Here is a 20,193-nt window from a genome sequence, read left to right on the forward strand (position 1 = left end):
TTCATCGACTACTGAGGATTGATGATCCAGAGATTTGATGTCTTCCCTTTGAGGGACTGTTGGCTGGTGACTGATGGGGAATTCATTGTGTCTTGATATTTCTGATGAATTTCTGATGAATTTATTACTCTCATTTATATGCTTATTTGAGTGATTTCAGTATTATTAGTAGTATTATGTATCTATCTATTGAATACCACAATGAGAGTAGATGTATGGAAGTAAAGTCATAAGGTCACTTGCGTTTGGTTTCATGTGCGACTCATGATCATACAGATCTGCACACTCAGACATGCGCTCACGCTCAGTTGCAATGACTCCCAAATATGATGATCCTAAAAATGCCCGTGAACTTCAGCTGAAGCTTACAGTTGACAGCTTAAAGTAAAGTAAACAAGATATCATGCTGAGTTGCCACATTTGAAGTAGGAAGGAAAGACCTTAAATGGTTATGTAAGAGGATCCCTAAAAAAACCTGAGATTCTATTGGTGGTAAAGAAATGACTCAACTGGCTATGGGTAGGGAGCACCTGGGAGATTTGAAATCCCATTAGTGGAGAAGCTAATGTAGGTGTGTTAATGTATAAATTTGTGTGGAGTGATAAGACAAAAAAGTGTATTTAAACTGCGTGCTAGTCTATACTCATCAGACACTCGAGCGACCTGTCTCTGTTGTTACTGATGCTGTAACAATAAACTGCTTTGCCTAAAAACTTCAGAGATCTCAGACTTTGTTATTTTTTAAGAACTTTGACTTGGAAACTTAAAAAATATTTCGCAAACCAGAATCTTTTTTCCACAACATGACCAGCTTTTTCCCTATTGGTTTCGAAATAAGGTGGACTTTCCTGGTGGACTGTCATTGTGGTGAGCGTCATTGTCCAGGCGGTTCATCCCATCGACTGTTCTTCTGTTTAGGTCTTGTGTCAGCAAAGGAGTCCTGTTGTCTGTTGGACGAAGATGCATTCTACCCTGGGGATAGTGGTTTCACACTGTTTTGGCATTGGGCACCCTCTAGTGCCAGTTCTGGACTTGGGGTGTTAAAGTCAAAAACTGTTGCAGTTTTGGTGTTTTTTTCTCTAACACCATCTTTTGTTTGCTGTAGGCTTTCTGTGTCAAATCTCGCAATTGCTGAATGCTCATTGATCGTGGACATGTGATTACTTTGAGATGTTGGCTTACTGCAGGATGGAGGTTTCTCAGGAAGAGAATCTTAAAGTTCAGGTCTTCTTTCATATCAGGTTTGTTGCGAGTTCTTCCATATCAGGTTTGTTGCAACTGAGACAAGAAGGCTTGCCTGCGTTGGTTGTAGTAAGCTTGGTTGTAGTAAGTGCAGACTCATTGCGAACTTGTTTTGAGCGCCTAACACTCCTTGATCTGATTCAGAGTTTGCAAACTCTCTGATGAGGGCTTCTTGGAGCAGGCAGTAATCATTCTTTATCTGAGCTAGCTGTCAGTCCAGGAAGCTGCACACCTCAGGGCTGGATGTGGCTTGAAGCAAATACTGTCTTTCTTTGTCAGAGACATTGGATCTCATTTTTGGTGGAAATCAATGTCTTGCAAATAAGCGTGAACCTCCAACCCCCCTGGCACACTTGAAGTAAACTTGCCAATGTTTCTGGCCAGCTTGTCAAGGTCTTTGAGGTCCAGACTGTACGACGATCTGTGACTGGTTATCACAGGCTCTCGTCACGGTGGTTACCCCACAAGGTAAAGGCTCTTCAGACACTGTTGGCAAAGATCTTCGACATGGTTTCTCAACTTTTTCAATATGTGTGAGCTCAGGGACAGGGTATCCTGTCCTGCTTGGCAGAGGCGAGGTTGGTGCCCATCTTGTATTTGAGGATTCATGGTGCAGTGCATAGGCATGCTTGAGTTCATCCTTGACACTGTCAGACTCCTCTTTGATGCCCCGCTCAGAGGAGTTTCAAGGGCTTTGCTTCTGCCCTTCTTATCTCTTAAGTCCACCTTTACCTCCTTCAGCAGCTGTTTAGCGTACTCTAGCTCGTTAGTGACGTCAGCATGACAACTGAGATACAAGAGTTATTTTAAACATCAACCATAAATTGTATCTAAGATCATTAAATGCTATGTGCTATTTACTAGCCTTTGCTGTTACTAGAAATGTATACAATTTAATGCAAACATGTTAGCGGTAGTTTAGCTTAGCCTCACGCTATGCTCTTTGTTTACAATTTAAGCTGGCGCTGGTGGACTGCACATGTGTGCTTGAATATAATTCAGACAAGTCTCTTGGTTCTTCCAGATAAAGGTTGCTGCTTTGACAACAACCTCAAAGTTGGAGAATAGCAAATTTCACAGTATCACTTGAGATGACGGCGCATCTCACACTGCTCAAACAAAAAGCAATAGTTTAGAATTTATATCTTATTAGTAATGAACGAAAGTGAATGAAAGTGAGAAGTTAATAAACAGGATATCTGAGATTTATACAATTCGTGACAGAGATATCTCATCTCAGCAATTGGTGAAGTTTATTCCTCGCCACTGGCTTGCATGGTTCGCAACTTGTGGAGCTGCGTATGTATGGATTTGTTCTTCCGTGTTTGGACTTTCAGCAGTGAAAATTAAACCACACGGAACTGAACTTCAACTCTGAAAACTGGACTGACACTGTTTCAATTTACTCTGCTTTTCTATGTTAAGCTGCTTTGACACAATCTACATTGTAAAAGCACTATAGAAATAAAGATGAATTGAATTGAATAGAAGAGATAAACGTTTGATTTAAATTAAATGACATTCTACAAAATAACTCAGGAAATAAATGCTTTACCTTTTTATCGCAGTACCTTAAAAAATACTAATTTGTGGGAGAGGATTTAATAATTTGATAAAATAAAGGGGTCGGTAAGGGGTTGAGGGGGGGTGGGGGGATTGTGTTGTCATAATAATCCACACTACATACCAGTTAATGGCGGAATTACACCATTCTGTTGTTTGTCAACTGTCAATAAATTGAAGAAGAACAACAACAGTCTTGTATGTAAAGTGTGCTACTCCTAGCATTTCTTTATTGCTGTCTGGCGGTTTTTTGATTTTTGGACTTTGTTTTGTTGGATTTTTTGACTGTTTGCTGCCTGCCCTATCTTTTGGCTGTTCCTTGGACTGCATTTGTGGATTACCCCTTTGGATACTGTTTTGCTCCTGAGGGGTATTGCACAAAAATGGAATCAAGAAACCCAGGATAACAGAAAAAGCTCAGCTTGACCTAGTTTAATCGGGTCCTCCTGCCTAATGCATGCCACATTTTCCAGAATGAGAAGGATTTGCTATGTCAAGCCCGATTTAGATAGCCAGGATGAGCGCTCATTCGTGATATTTGTAAACAGACCACGGGAACAATCACAGAATCAATAAAGGTGCGGTCACACTTGACTTTTCCTCCCATAGACTTCCATTCATACGCACGCGAATGCGTCAGACCGGAAACGCGGGGTCATGTGCTAAGTTTCGCAGGTTGCTGCAGTGCAAAGTTCAAGCTTGGTGAACTCTAACCTGCTAAATCGCATCACTTGACTGCATGAGACCAATCGAGGATCAAAACAGCACCTCTCTGGGCAGAAATTTAAAACATGGAGCAATCACTGGCTTTTTATAATGTCTAATCATCTTGTTTAATCCCGCCCCTTTTCGCAGCGCCGCATGACAGAATTTCGCACACACAAAGCCCGGTGTGACCGCACCTTAATGCAAGTATGGATAAAACCTGATGTGAGTTAATTAGGTAACGAGTTGAAAAACGCTTGCCCACCGATCTGGGAACTTCTATTACTTTCATTCAGAAACATCTGAGGTGAGACGTATTAACAAATTAAATCATTCACTTTGTCTTAAATGACCAGAGGTCATTCATACTACTAATGAATTTATTGTGAAGATTATTGCAAACACTTATCCAATATTGCACTTATATTTTATTTGTTTAGATTATTTTATCTAGTTTATTTAATCTTCATATGATCATTTATTTATCACTATATTTTAGGATTTTTTTTTCTAAATGAGTCTATGTAAATTATTAAATGTTGTATCATCATCATTATCATCATCATCATCAAATAATTATATAATTATATAAATAACAAAAAAAAATTGTTGACATTTTCTAGTTTGTAATTTTTTTTTTTTTTGCAATATCTTGTTTGAACAATATCTTATTATTATATTTCTATTCCTAAAGATGTTAGGTGAACAAGTCTTATTTTAATGAATATAACTGTTAAATAAAACTGTTTTGTTTAAATGCAACAAAAATTGTCTATATTCACTAAGAAATGTGTAAAAATATTCATTTTTAAAAGGGGCTGTTTATGCTGAGCACTGTATATGTATTTTTTTTCTCTGATCATTCATTTATTTTTTTATCTCTCTTATCTATATTACCCTTATATTTAAATGTGAAATGGATATATATGAACATAAATAAAATGTTTGCTAATACAATTAAACATACAGATTTTAAATTCTAATAGTTGAAAAATATATGTAAATAGCCAAGAGCATGGATTAATCATATAACACATACAATTTTTTTTTGTAGCATTAACATTAAAACTAAGATATAAAGCACTACGATTAATATTAGCCTGGTTGTTAGCCTGCTCTCGCAAAACATAAAACACAAAACAAAAATCATTTAAAATGAGATCACAAATAAAACCATATAAAGCATAAAACAAAGAAAAGAAAATATATATAAATATAAAAAAAATGCAAAGCAAAAATTAGAAAACCAGACCAAATGAAACATACAACAAAAAACTTTACAAGTTTTTTTTTTTTTAACCCGAGGGGGGGAACGGAAATGCTATGTGGAAACCTCCACTATGGGGATTTCGTCAGAAACCAATCATCTGAAAGAGTATAAAAACGGGCCAATAAAATGCCAATGAGTCGGCAGCGTCAGCGTGCACAGCTGGCGTCAATGACAATCAGTCATGTTATAAAGACGCAGCCAGTGCCATGCTCGACATCCTTTTCTAGCTGAAGAGACTTTCACGCTCAACAGCTAAGGGACAATCGTTGTGGCGAAGGAACATAGCATTTCCGTTGCCCCCCTCGGGGAACGAAGGGTTACTTTAGTAACCGTAACATTCCCCTTCGGATGGGGAACTCCAATGCTATGTGGAAACTTCCACTATGGGGAAATCTATGGAAAACGCCACAACGAAAGAACCTTACTGCGTCCCTGGCGAAGGGTGTGCCACGCAGTAGAGCGAGCCCACCTACAACGCCCCGAGACACAGTCTTCCAATGTGTCCCCTGGCCCTTACTTACCTTACTTACCTGTTCAGGAACAGTTATATTTTTCGGGGAGTCGCCAATAACTCAGTAAAATAGGTTTTAATACGACAGTACGTTGGGAAAGCGTTCAGTCCCGATAGCGAGGACGCTGCGGAGCTCACCTGCTACCCAGAGGGGAGACCTGGTGACAACCTATGGACCAGCCCAGAGATGAGGAGTCCTTGCATAAGGATGGTTAGCCCGAAGGGAAGACACGAGCCCGCCTAGAACGGGGGACTAAACCGTGGCTGAGTGAGCGTATGGGATCGCCAGCGGGGATCACCGTAGCAGGCATCTAACCCAGAACGCGGGCTGACCAGCGTGCATGCCAACAACGTAACGGGCCAACACCTGACTCCTCCGCTGAGTCAGATGCTGAGGGCCTCGGAGGAACTCTGCAGGGTTCGCCAAATGGAGAACAGAACTGACAAAGCTGAAAAAGCGCACGTATCTCCGGGTTAGGGAGAGTGGCGCAGCAAGCGTATTTCGACACCTCAACCGAATCGTTTCCTCAATCACCAAGGGTTATCTAATACCCTTGAGGAAACCGGCTCCACTCGCAGATTGTAAAACCTTGCAAATGTATTGGGTGTCACCCAACCCGTAGCTCTACAAATGTCTGTCAGAGAGGCGCCGCGTGCTAACGCCCAGGAGAATGCGATGCTCTATAGTGGAGTGCGCTCTCACCCCCGGGGGACACGGCTCACCCTGGCTCGAAAAGCGAGGGAGATGGCATCCCCTATCCAGTGGGCAACCTCTGTTAAGATACTGCACTTCCCATCTGCCGACCACTGTAACAGACAAAGAGCTGGTCAGAGGATCTAAGGCTCTGAGTGTGGTCCACATATATTCGCAAAGCGCGAACAGGACACAACAATGAAAGGGCTGGGTCTGCCTCCTCCGCGTGCAGCGCTTGCAGGCTCACTACCTGATCCTTAAACGGCGTGGTAGGAACCTTGGGCACATAGCCGGGCCGGCTCAGGACAACGTGAGAGTCTTCCAACGGTAGTCTTCCTCGTCGCGTCTATGGACCACACGTGGAGGTTCCACAGAACTGAGCGAGGGTGCCAGATGGTGCCCTGTCCCTGAGAGAGTAGGTCCTCTCTCAAAGGGACCTGCCGGGGGGGGGGCGTCGCGAGGAGGGAGAGTTCTGATATCCAGGTCCGGTTGGGCCAGGGGGCGCAAGACCTGCTCCTCGTCCTCCCTAACCTTTCACAGAAAATGCGCGAGTAGGCTCACTGGGGGAAACTCATACTTACGCATGCCCTGAGACTCGGGGTGGAGTCGCCATTCTCCCGGGGAAGGAGCTGCCATGAGAGCCCGTTGGCCGCACGGTTGAGCCCATCTGGGGTGTGAATAGCAAGCAGCGACTTCAGCCGCGTATGACACCAGAGGAGCAGACGGCGAGCGAGCTGAGACATGCAGCGGGAGCGTATACCCCCATACGAATGGCATAAGCTACCGCAGCCGTGCTGTCCATCCTGACCAGCACGTGTTGCCCCCTCAGCACCGGTAAAAAGCGGCGCAGAGTGAGAAACACTGCCAACAGCTCTAGGCAGTTGATATGCCAATGCAGCTGGGTTCCCCTCCACAGGTCCGCAGCAGCATGCCCTCTACACACGGCCCCCCAACCCATACTGGAGGCATCTACCGAAACGACAACATGCCTGGACGCCTGACCTAGGGGCACACTGGCCCGTAGGGAGGAGGGGTCCTTCCAGGGGGTGAGGGTGCAGCAACACAGCGCAGTGACAGTCACTCGGTGTGTGCCCGCGTGCCATGCGCGTCTGGGGACCTGATCGTGAAGCCAATGCTGTAGTGGTCTCATATGGAGCAATCCGAGCAGCGAGGCCACGGCTGTGGATGCCATATGCCCCAGGAGCCTCTGAAATGATTTCAGGGGGACCACCTTTTTTTCTGTCGAACTCTCTCAGACAGTTCAGCATTAGCTCGGCGCGTTCTCGTGAGAGGCGCACCTTCATGGTGATCGAGTCCAGCTCCAACCCGAGAAAGGAGATGCTCTGCACGGGGGTGAGCTTGCTCTTTTCTCGGTTGACCTGAAACCCCAACGGGCGGAGGTGCCGGAGCACCTTGTCTCTGTGCATAATCAATTGCTCCCGAGAGTGGGCTTAAAATCAGCCAGTCATCGAGATAATTGAGCGTGCGGATGCCCGCGAGCCGAAGGGGCGCGAGGGCACCCTCCGCGAGCTTGGTGAAAACCCGCGGAGACAGAGAGAGCCCGAAGGCGAGGACCTTGTATTGCCATGCTCAATCTTCGAACGCAAACCGCAGAAACTGCCGGTGGCGTGGAAGTATGGAGATATGAAAATACGCGTCCTTCAGATCTATTGCTGCAAAACAATCCCGAGGACGAATGCATGGCGTGACGCGCATCTGCGTAAGCATTCCGAATCGCAGCCTGTGAAGGCCTACTGTGCCCATCCAGGAAGAAGGGGATGGGGAGGCTTAGAAGGTCTCGCCTTCATCCTCCACATCACACCCCTCTATTCGGTCCGGCCGCGGGGCTGTGGGATAAACCATCACCAGACCCACGGCCGAAGCAGCCCGCGAAAGCACGGCCATCATGTCTGCTTTTTAGATACCAACGCCGCGCTCTCCACCCCGGAGGGAGGGAGCGAGCGGGCTCGCATCCTCATCAGACAATGACAGCCCATCCTCCGATGCAGCGATGGACATCTGACCCCCGGTGTCATCAGGTGAGAGAGCGACCACCCAAGGACGGAGCGCTTCTCTTCACCTGAAGCTTGGATGGAGCGCGTGGAGGAGCGAGAGGTCCGCAGCCCGAGGGCAGCGGATTTACTCCCACTGAAACCCTCAGATCTGCCCGAGTGCCAACCGCAGTGCGGGTGACAACTGGGGTGGGTGGCTCTTTTGCAAGTGCGAGCCGCGATCTTAACTGCGCAACAGACATGATATCAGTGATGGCATGTACTGCCCGTGCCCATCATCCGGGGATAGGAAACCACCCCATCCAGAAACGCACAGTCGGAGTGACGTCTTGAAAAAGACGCGCTGCACAACCGTGTTGCTCTTTTAGGAAAGCTTTTTTCCTATATACAAACCGCTCTTGGAGGACCGGACCCAAAGAACGCTAGGCAAGGGAGAAATACCCAGCTCGACCATCTGCCACTGCGTATACACGCTCTGGACCGGGAGAAGCTGCTTCTCGATCTCTCTCTGTAGACACAGGTTGGAGATACCCTCAAAGACTCTCTCAGAAGCTTCGTGAAAGGCTCTGAAAGCGAAAAGGATGTCGAGCATGGCACTGGCTGCGTCTTTATAACATGACTGATTGTCATTGACGCCAGCTGTGCACGCTGACGCTGCCAACTCATTGGCATTTCATTGGCCCATTTTTATACTCTTTCAGATGATTGGTTTCTGACGAAATTCCCATAGTGGAAGTTTCCACATAGCATTGGAGTTCCCCATCCGAAGGGGAACTACAAACTCATCCATGAACTACAAATTCCTGCACAAATACTTTCTTTAATAAATTATTATTATTAGGCTGCACTTGGATCCTACCTCTCTTGTCTTAACCATGCTGAGACCCAAACATGACAATAACACAATACAAAAACTATAATAAAAACAAAATGCAATCAAAATAACATAAAATTTAAACAACAACAAAAAAACAATCCTGAAGACAAAATAAAACAAATTGAATAAAATGAATGTGTCAAAAAAAACATAACACAATACCAATCAAATAAATGTAAACAATAACAAAACAAAGTAAACAAAAAAAAGACTAAACAACGCCATAACAGATAAAAGAAAAAAAGTGCAAAAATATATACATTATTTTTTATATCAATCCATTCCACATGAAAAGAAATCCATAAGTTTGGATTGACATGAAGATGAATGAACGTTGAATTTTTATTTATTTTTCATTTTTTTGTGAACAATCATCATAATCATATAACATATCAAAGGATTGGATAAGCAAATGCTCTTGTGGAAACCACAACACTGGCAAACATGTAGGCTGTATAACTGTATTCCCATTCACATGTGTGAGTGCTGGCTTAGGGAAAGGTGCAGTTTTGTTTGGGTAAGCAGAATGACTGTGCCCAGCGCATGTCTGGCAGCGGCCCATGAACCCACTGCCCCACTCGCTTTTAATGCCATTCACAACTGCTGAAAACCAACCATTTCTGCTGAACAGCCGTAACTATCACAGGCCTAATGATAGTATGCAGCACACATGAGGGACACAAAATCACCAGACAAGAAAAACAAATAAATCTGTAAAACACCAATGCGGTCAGCAGGTTTTTCTCCACCATACAAACATGCAGTAGATTCATGCTTTAATCCAAAGACTGAAGTGCTTGCTTTGAGTCTGTTGCTAAGCGACAAACTGCTTTTTCTGTAAGGGCATTTCACCCCATTGCAAAACGTTATTTGGCCAATACTAATAACACATGAAATCATTTATAAGTGCAAAACATTTTCACAAACAAACATAACCTCCATATATTTCTGGTTCACAATATCTTGTTGTTTTCAAGCATGGTACTATGACCAGCAGTTGACAGCTAGCTATTATTTCAAGTGCAATAAAGTGCATTAGGCCTGAGAAAGTGTGAGAATTAGTCAGCCAAACTGTCATGCTTTTGGATCCACATAAGTGACGCTCAAAAAATACTCAAGGTGAGACGAAAGGTAAAAGCTTCCAGGCTGGCCATTCAAACATCCAACAGCCTCGCGCTATTGACTCAACAGATCTCCAGCTCACTTGTTGTCATGGCGAATTGCTTGTGCATTTCAAGATAGAGCTAAAAATATCTACAAATGTATACAAAAATCCATATATGCATTACACTCTTGGTAATGCACTTTGTAATATTGATATTTCTAGGTGGATTGATGATAAATGGTGCATTTCAACAAAATACAAATGATAGGAATAATAATAAAATACTTTGTGAAAGCTTGTTTCTGCCATGGGATGAAAGTTATAAAGGTAATAGTGACAATGTCTCAAGTGCCTGTAATGTCCCTGTACGTTTCTGCCCGCATCGCTACATGCCACTATTCGGACTAACCAGCCTAATTTCAGACTAACCAGCCTATTTTTCCCTTAAACTGCTGCAAATTACCATGGAAAATACCCTTGTGTATATACATATTAATCACATATGCACCATTTTCTTTTGGTTATTCTCTTTTCCCTAGTGTTTATAGCGTACTTCAGCATTAGAGGCAAACACTAATGTATTTTTACAACTATATAATGAAAGACAAGGCCAGAACCTCATCAACTTCTCTCTATCTTTAGGCCATGTTCCAAATTCTTTCAAGCTAGCTGTTATTAAGCCTATTATTAAGAAACCACAACTGGACCACAGCAGCTAATTATAGGCCTATTTCAAATCTTTCATTTATGTATAAAATACTAGAAAAAGTTATTTCTGCCTAATTATGCTCGTTTCTGCAGATGAACAATGTTTTTGAAGTGTTTTGAAGTGTCAGGTTTCAGGCCTCATCACAGTACAGAAACCGCATTAGTGAAAATAACCAAAGATTTACTCTTAGTTGCTGACCAAGGGTGCATCTCGTTATTAGTATTACTGGATCTTAGTGCCGCATTTGACACCATAGACCACAATATCCTCATAGATCGTTTAAATTCTACAGGTGTCCAGGAACAGGCTGTACAATGGTTTAAGTCATACTTAGCTGACCGTTACCAGTTTGTGAATATTAATTGACAGCCTTTACAAGTATTATAACACACTGAACTCTGAAAGCTGAACTGACACTGTTTCAATTCACTATAATCTTCTATGTGAAGCTGCCTTGACACAATCTACATTGTAAAAGCGCCATACAAATAAAGATGAACTGAATTGAATGTTGTTGTGTGTGTGCACTCTAGTCTATGTCAGAGATGAGCAGAGCGCACACAATTAGTCATCTTAAGGTGGTATTAATGGTCAAATACATGCAAAACATGTCGTTTAGTGATTATTCACATTAACCCTTTAATAAAGAAATGTAAAGAGCTGAGAATGAAAAGGCATATACATTAGAACTGCGTGGCTCTTAAAGCGACATTGCTCTATATTCCTGCTGTCCACTGTTTTGTCATTACTGATCAAACAACAAAAGATATGGACAAAATCACTCACTGCTCTTGATTTAAAGACTTAAGTTGATTTAAATAGAAACAAATCAAGTTTTTTTCTTACAGTGAATATGCTTAAAGATGCAAAGTTTGTTTAAAATTTCTTTCTATTAGATTTTTCCCTTTCCGTACAGTAATTGTGAGAAATTTTTGTTTAGTTTGCTTTTTTACATTGTTACGTTTTGCTTTAATATTAAGAATCGTAAAATTGAACTATGAAGGTGTAATAGCAACCTTATTTACAGGGAAGAAAAAAAAACCCTAGCTTGTTATAGAGGCCAAAACAAAAACACATCACAACATGGAACACACATTTTCAAAGGAGAATAAATTTAGCATTGTTTTTTTTTTTTTCAGACAAAGAAGTATGGTCACTTAGCATGTTTCTTAAATATCTGCAAACATATTATAATCTTTTTATAATTTAGAAGAGTCAAAAACTTACATACAGCACCTTTTTATGCAACAGATAGTTAGGCAGAGCACTCTTGAAAATACATGTTTGAAAATAATTTGGGGTAAGTAACTATAAGTTTGAAGTTCATTTGAAATGATGTTGTGTTCCTATATATTAGCATCTTAATGTGCACAAATACAGAATACTAAAAAAGCTCTTAGTTGGACAAATTTACAAAAAAAATTGTTGAGAATTTATAAGAATTAACTTACAGCCAATAGACAGGGACCATCACAATAAGTTGTTACCCAATTGTAAGTTACCCAAGCAAAATTTGTCTTAGCATTATAATTGTCAGGGGCAGCATGATGGCTTAGTGGTTAGCACTGTCGCCTCACAGCAAGACGGTCAATGGTTCGAGTGTCAGCTGGACCAGGTGGTATTTCTGTGTGGAGTTTGCATGTTCTTCCTGTGTTCGCATGGGTTTCCTCCGGGTGCTCCAGTTTCCAAAGACATGCAGTATAGGTGAATTGAATAAACTAAATTGGCTGTAGTGTGTGTGTGAATGAGTGTGTATGGGTGTTTCCCAGTACTGGGTTGTTTGTTACAAGGGTATCCGCTGCATAAAACATATGCTGGAATAGTTGCAGTTTATTCCGCTGTGGCGACCTCTGAAATAGAGACTGAGCCGAAAGAGAATGAATAAATGTCAGGTTTCTGTGTCCCATTTGCATTTGATGTATCATAATTTCTTTGTTCTGTTTTCTTGCCATTTGTTTTCATTAGCTCCACCTCTGGTCATCACAGTGGCGCTCACACCCGGGCATCACAGTGGCGCAGTGGGTAGCACAATCACCTCACAGCAAGAAGTTCACTAGTTCAAGCCTCAGCTGGGTCAGTTGGCATTTCTGTGTAGAGTTTGCATGTTCTCCCCGTGTTTGCGTGGGTTTCCTCCAGGTGCTCCGGTTTCCCCCACAGTCCAAAGACATGCGGTATGAATTGGCTGTAGTGTATGTGTGTGAATGCAAGAGTGTATGGGTGTTTCCCAGTATTAGGTTGCAGCTGGAAGGGCATCTACTTTGTAAAACATATGCTGGATAAGTTGGCGGTTCATTCCACTGTGGCAACCACTAATTAATAAAGGGATTAAACTGAAAAGAAAATGAATGAGTGAATGAATAAATGAATGTTCACACCCCTGTTTGTCATTTTTTAATCATGTCATGTGTATTTATACTCCTGAATTTTTGTTTGTCTTTGTCTGGTCTTGTTTTGTCAACCTTCTTGTCATCCTAATCTGTTATCTGTTCCTTTGTTCCACTTTCCCCTGAAGAGTATGTAAATAAATGATAAGACATTTTTGATATTACCTGTTTCCTGTGCATTTGTGAAGAGTGCACGCATGATAGAAGGCCGGACCAAAAAAGAAAGTTTCTTTCATTTGTTTCCCATTTTATTTTTAATGCTTTTGCTCCTCAGTGTTTTTTTCCCTCTCCCTCCTTTTATTTCCATGGAGCCCACCACCTGCACTGAATTTCTACTCCTTCTGTTGGAGCAATGGAGTTTTGTGCTGTTCCCAGACAGCACAAAATCCACAGTCATGAGCAACATCCTACTAACCCTACCTCTTCACCTCTACAAATGCTAGTTCCTGCAGAGAGTCAATCTCAACCTCAGACTTTATGTGGGGAGATTTCACTGTGGGTCTGCTTGCCAGTAACGCCCGCCAGTCGATTGTGCCTTTCGTCCTTGCCTCCAGCGTCAGAGCTGTGGACTCCACCTTGGCCCTCCAACCCTGCGGCTCCATTTTGGCTAACTCCTCCTTCGTCACCACCATGGCCCATCAAATACTGCAGAAGACCTAATGGAACCTGCATGGACCCAAGGATCTTACAGAAATCAGTCAAGTTTGTGAAGGACAAATCATGGTTTGGGGTTACATTCAGTATGAGTGCATGTGAGAGATCTTTAGAGTGAATGGCAACATCAATAGGCTGAGGTATCAAGACATTTGTGTTGCCTATTACTTTAGAGAGGGCAAATTCTTCAGGAGGATAGCACTCCTGCTCATACTTCAGCCTCCATATTAAAGTTCCTGAAAGCAAAGAAGATCAAGGTGCTCCAGGATTGGCCAGCCCAGTCACCAGATTTAAACATTATGGAGTATGTCTGGGGTAAGATGAAGAAGGAGGCATGGATGAATGCAAGGTATCTTGATGAACTCTGGGAATCCTGCAAAAACGCTTTCTTTGCCATTCCAGATGACTTTTTTTTAAAGTTATTTAAGTCATTACAGAGATGTATGAATGCCGTCTTCCAAGCTCAAGGGAGTCGTTTTGATAAAAGAAGCATAATCTAGAGGCATTTGCCTTTTATATAAGCCACTTCTGATACCAAATGATCAAGTGGAAATCAAGTTATTATTTGTTGTTCCTAAAACTTGGATAGACAACAAGACGTTTGTTAGGTAGTGGATACTATTGGTACACTTTGGGCCATTTATTACCAACCTAGCATCATCATTTAAACACACAGTCTAGCTGAGCATTGTGGCTGACCATGTCCATCTCCCTCACCACAGTATACCCAATATGATGTCACAAATCTCAAATCATCTAAAGCATGTTTCTTGAACTTGACAGTGACTAAACTCATATGGCCTCCACAGTCCCCAGCTCTCAATCCAACAGAGCAGTTTTTGGCATGTGCAGAAATGGGAGATTCATATCATGGATGTGCAGTAGGGCTGTGCAATTAATCGAAATTGAATCGCAATCGCAATTTAAAATGTTGCAATTAGCTAATCGCAAGAGGCTGCGATATGAATGTATTATTTAATTTCTGAAAAACAGCACGTCATTTATGGGAATATCTTGGTTTCAAAGTCACAAACACCGAACAAAAACAGGTAATTTGTAAGAGCTGTCACAGAATTGTTGCCAGCACAAGGAAATACAACAACCAGCACCTAAAAAAGCACCACAGACGGCTAGATGAGGAGTGGGATTGAGCTGAAGTGTAACTAAAAAATTGAATCACACATCAAATCGAAATCGCTTTGTCACAATTAGATATTTTCCCTAAATCGCACAGCCCTAATATGCAGCTGAAAAAATCTTCAAAAGCTCATGCTATCATGTTAATATTAAACAATACTTCAGAGAAATGTTTCCAGCACCCATGCCACACACAATTAAAGACATAGCTCACCAAAAATGTAAAATTCTGTCATGTTTATTTATTCTTTACTTTTTCAAAATCGCTTGGAGTTTCTTTCTTCTGTTAAACACTGGAAACAAAAATTCTGAAAATCTGGAACCATTTCCCTAAATAGTATTTGTTTTCCTACTATGTAAATCAGTGGTTACAGGGTTTCAGCTTTCTTCAAAATATCTTTATTTGTATTAAACAAAAAAAAGAACCTCAAACAGGTTTGAAACAAATGAAAGGTGAGTAAATATTGAGTAAATATTTATTGTTTTATATTCAAATTATATCTATTGATCTCTTAAAGCGTACTGAAGGCATAGCATGTACACTATCACTGGAAAACAGGTGGTGTTCAAACAAGTAGCACTCAAAAATTGCTTCCAGTTTTCACAAACAAAAATTATTGAATTATCTCAAAACAATGATCAGTTATTAATTTACTTCTTTATGGCTAAGTGGTCTTTAATAACTTAATTATTCTAAAAGCAGCCATAATTTTTAACATAAAAAAAGAGATTGAAATAAAACCCCTCTGATCACACAATCAGGTAACAGGTACACAATCAATAATTTAGAGGTAATCATTAATTTACAATCATTAATTTAGAGCACTATACACTCTTTATATTTTAATAAACACAACATATTTCCTATATATATTAAGAAACATATTTATTAACGCACACCATGCATGAATACTAGAACAGTCCACCTATACCTGTCGCCAAATCTATGACATGTTGCCTTTCTACAGAAACATAAACATGTCGAAATAGAGCTTTCCTTCATTCCTCCTCGACATATCGCTAGCTTTTTTTTCCACTCTGTGTTTTTTTTTTTTTTGTATTTCATCACTCATTAGTCAGTACTATTGCCTTTGTCACCATGGAAACTGGACTAGCCATGTCTTCCCCGGATCTCTAGTTCCTCTCCCTGGTGGGTGACTCTCTCCCTCTCTCTCTCTCTCGTCTCTGACTCTCAACTGCCTTAAACACACGCTACTATATCCAAACATCTCTTATGCCATAGGTTGCATAACACAGACATTGCATACAACAAACATAATACAGCTGAACGGCCAAACCATGTTCAATATATATGCAACATATGTTTCAAAAACAACTGTTTACATATATTTTTTTTCATATATGTCCAAATACATTAGCTATTTATACAAATACACATGCATATATGACCATATACTAGAAATGCACGTGTTTCATATTTACTGTAATAGTTGGGGCAGAATCTGACCTTATGTGCAATGTTTTATGCATATATGCATTTACGAAGGCAATGCACCATGATAGCTTTATCGAGAGCTTCATTAAACCAAAAGTGATTTAGTTGTATGAGTGAATAGCCAAGCTGGATCAGTAGAAGTTTGAATAAAGCTGCTAAGCCACCTCTCTGCACTGACATTGCATACATAATTTGAAAATAAGTGGTATATCTGTGGAGTGCTGCATACATGCATGAGATTCTCACTGTCAAGCATTAGCCATAGCGCATGGAACATATGTACAGCTTGTGTTGGCATTCAAAATACTTTTTTTTTTTTTGGTGTGCTTGGATGCTGGTCAAGAGTATTTTGGAATAGCAAGTGATCTCTTGGGAAAATATAAGTGTGCTTTTGCATGTGCAAGAATGATAAACATAGAGTGGTTCTTGTAAAGTGTTGAAAACAGAAACCAATATATTATCCACTTCCATTCTAAGCAGTTCTCTAGAGTTCTGTTATATTAATTAAAAGGGATTTTCGTGTATTAATTGCCTTTTTAAATTACCAATGTGTGAAAAGGTTTCAACAAAAGAAGAAATTCTCAACTTTCTTGGTTTTCAGTGAAAGGCTAAAGAATAATTCATGGGAAGGACATTGATTGCCAGGTAAATTGAAAGTGTCATGTGATGTTTATGCTCTCGAGAGCCTTCCTTCCATTCTATGCAAGATATACTTACAGTGTTTAACACAATGCCGAAAGACCCTGCCTGAGCTGTAATGTCAATATGTCATGGGGCATAGCTATGTTTATTGACCCTGGAGCACAATGCCAGCCAATAGTGTCAGTTTTTGAAAATTGAGATTTATACATCATATAAAAGTTAAATAATTAAACATTCCATTAATGTATGATTTCGAGGACAGGACAAAATTCTGTCAAAATTTTAAAGGAAAGTATTTTCATGGAACATGACCATAACTCATGGAACATGATCTTAATTAGTACTTAGTAGAAAAATCAATAGTTTTGACCCATGCAATTTATTTTTAGACACTGGCAAAAATATACCTGGTTTTGTGGTCCAGGGTCGCATATAGTCTATATTCTCAAATACACTTTATAATTAAACCCTGATATCAGTGTAATTTTAGTGAGCTGATCTGTCGATGTGATGCTGGCAAATTGCAGATTTGTGCAAACATATTTACTTCACAGTGATCAGACACTTGTTTTCTCACAGCCATTTTTTTCTTGTTTTTTTTTTTTTTTTTTTTTTTTGCTTAAAGGAAAAAGGGCTTTTCATATTTATATATTCAACTAAACAACTTTTGTGGAATGATATTATCAGTGGGCAGCTAGGTTAGACACAGGCCTACTAATTAAGGCAACCAGATCCAAATAAAATTTGTTGCCCATTCCTAACAGGAAAATAGCCACGCAACATCAATCTGCAATATTGCACGGCAACGTTGCTGAAAATGTCTACCCACATATTATCACCTTTAACGGTGCTCTCAGCAGTGTTTACACATCTGCATATTTGCCATTAGTTTCTTGCTGCGAATATTTTTCCAGTTTCTTTTTGCTTCTAATCAAATAATAAAAAAGAAATTCATTGTATGTATTGAGTCATCTTCAGTCGCTTGGACATTACACCTACACAAGAGCGAGCACAACCAATAAGTTGAGTTTATAGTTCGTTAAATGACCACCAGTGTCGCTAATGAAAATGGTTTCTGAATGAAAGAATAAAAGTGAACTTTGTTGCATGTATTAACTCATGTTCAATCCTTTGTACATTACACCTACACAAGTGACTACAACCAATGAGTTGCTAGTTGTAATTCCCTAAAAGGCCACTGGTGTCATTAATAACACTAGGTTCAGAATTATAGCTGATATTTCTGAATGATCATTTGAATAATAGTGATTTTTTTTTTTTTTAAACATGGTGTTGCAAAACAGCAGTAATGTAGTCCAATAGTCACAGTCCATCTTCACACTTTCAGAAATGCACAGACATATTCACAAACTTTCGGGAACATCACTCAGTAAACATGCATATTCAGTGTGGCACAAAGATGCTAAACAGATGTTTCACATCTGTGAAACACTTTAAGGGAACAGCTAAACTGCTGATTGGAAATCCCAAGAGCCAGTTCTGCAAAACTTGCATTCTGATCGATGCTTCCATTAAAGCCAATCAATATTGTGACTGATGCATTTATGAATGTACAGAGAGAGTGTGTGTGTGTGTGTGTGTGTGTGTGTGCGTATGCGTGTGCGTGTGTGTGTGTGTGTGTGTGTGTGTGTGTGTGCGTGCGTGCGTGTGTGCGTGTGTGTGTGTGTGTATGTGCCCGGTTGACAATACTCACAGTGATTTTGGTCTCCTTGATCTCCTTATTTTGCCTCCTGGCTGGGGATGTGGACCCTGGACTCTGTGCGGACAGATAGGAGGGATCATCAAAACTACCCTCTGCATCAAAGCTTTCCTCCATCTCCATTGCTTCGTGCCTCCTGTCTTTCTTTGGCGATCTCACTCTTTCTGCAGGCAGTGCTCGACTCTGACTGCTGCTTTGTTGCTGTGGCGAGTGATGCAGAGTGGAGCGTGGAAGTGGGGGGGGGGGTGCAAGTGGGGGTGGCGGGTGCTCAGGGGGAGGGGGTCGTGGAAGCATGACAGAATCAGAGAGAGAGAGAAAGAGAGCAGGTAATATACACAAGACCTCTACAACAGTTAGGGGGACACATGGTCAATATTAATATTAATAATAATAATAATAATAATAATAATAGTTTACTCTATAAATAATATTTATTAAGCAAAAATACTTGAGAAAACATACTGATATTGTATTTACTTGCATTTAATTTGATTGCATTTAACTATGCAAAATGTGTAAAAAAAAATATTTTGATTCATGCAAATAAAATAAAAATGATATTAGATTATAGAAATTATCAAATATAATGATTTGACATTATAATCTTAGAAGTAGTAAGTAGAAGTAAACAAACAAAACAATAATAAATTAAAATAATCTCAAAGTATGCTTTGAAAAAAACAGGAACAGGAATTTAATTAGACAATATTTGAAGGTGATTTTTATATATTGTCATTAAAAGATTGCAAAGAACAGAAGAGGAATGGGCGCTTAGTGGTTGTTATGCAGTTGCTAGGGAGTTCTGGATAGTTGCTATGCAGTTGCTTACTGGTACAAGTCAAAAGATCCCACCCCCAAGTCTCAGCTATATGTAGCAATATCTCAGCATTATCTCAATATCTGTATTCCTTAGATAAGAGTCAGGTTCCTCCTTGAATTGAAATGCATGGGATTACAACCATTGGATTGTCTACTAGGTTGCTTAAAAACAAAAAAGCCTGAAAAATTCTGAATGATTTGAAGTATGAGCCAAATGTAGTTCAATCTCTAAAGCAATAATAATAGTCATGAGTGGCTTAGCAAACAGTGCTAATTATAAAAAATATATATATTTTTTAAATGCAGAGAAAAGGGTGTTAAAATAATGAGAGGTAAATGATTCCCTCAAGCAGCACCACACTCCCTTCTTCTCGACGGCATATGTGTGTTTGAGCAGAGAGCAGGAGGAGAGAGAGGGAGGAGGGTGAAATGGGGCTAATTATCATTGGAGGTAAAGCTGCAAACAACAGCACGATGTGAAAAGAGACAAATCACATGACCTGTGAAAAACAAAGCCATTTCTCACCGTCCCTGAGTGTTTGTGTGTGCGTGTGTGCACATGCGTGCTGATGTGAGCTTATGCTTCAGACTGGCTCATGCTTCAAGGTATCCGAATTCATATTGCATTAGTGTTCGAGAGATCCTGTATGTATGTTAGACTGTGTGTAAAAGCTGCAGACGCTCCATCACGAC

At 40.7% G+C, this 20,193-nt stretch overlaps 1 protein-coding gene across 3 annotated transcripts in view; it reads right to left on the minus strand.

The window, feature by feature from the left end:
- gas7a (growth arrest-specific 7a) overlaps nt 1-20,193 on the minus strand; it is a 187,504-nt gene that overhangs the window by 166,889 nt on the left and 422 nt on the right. For 2 of the 3 annotated variants that reach the window (XR_008836300.1, XM_056454148.1), the window contains exon 2: nt 18,676-18,882. Coding sequence is in view for 2 of the 3 variants with exons in the window: in XM_056454148.1 (XP_056310123.1) it covers nt 18,676-18,882 (207 nt within the window). In the remaining variant the exon portion in view is untranslated. The remainder of the gene's footprint in view (nt 1-18,675; nt 18,883-20,193) is intronic. The other variant, XM_056454149.1, reaches the window with a different exon arrangement.

This window comes from Danio aesculapii, chromosome 3 (genome assembly GCF_903798145.1).
Source record: "Danio aesculapii chromosome 3, fDanAes4.1, whole genome shotgun sequence".
Taxonomy (NCBI): Eukaryota; Metazoa; Chordata; class Actinopteri; order Cypriniformes; family Danionidae; genus Danio; species Danio aesculapii.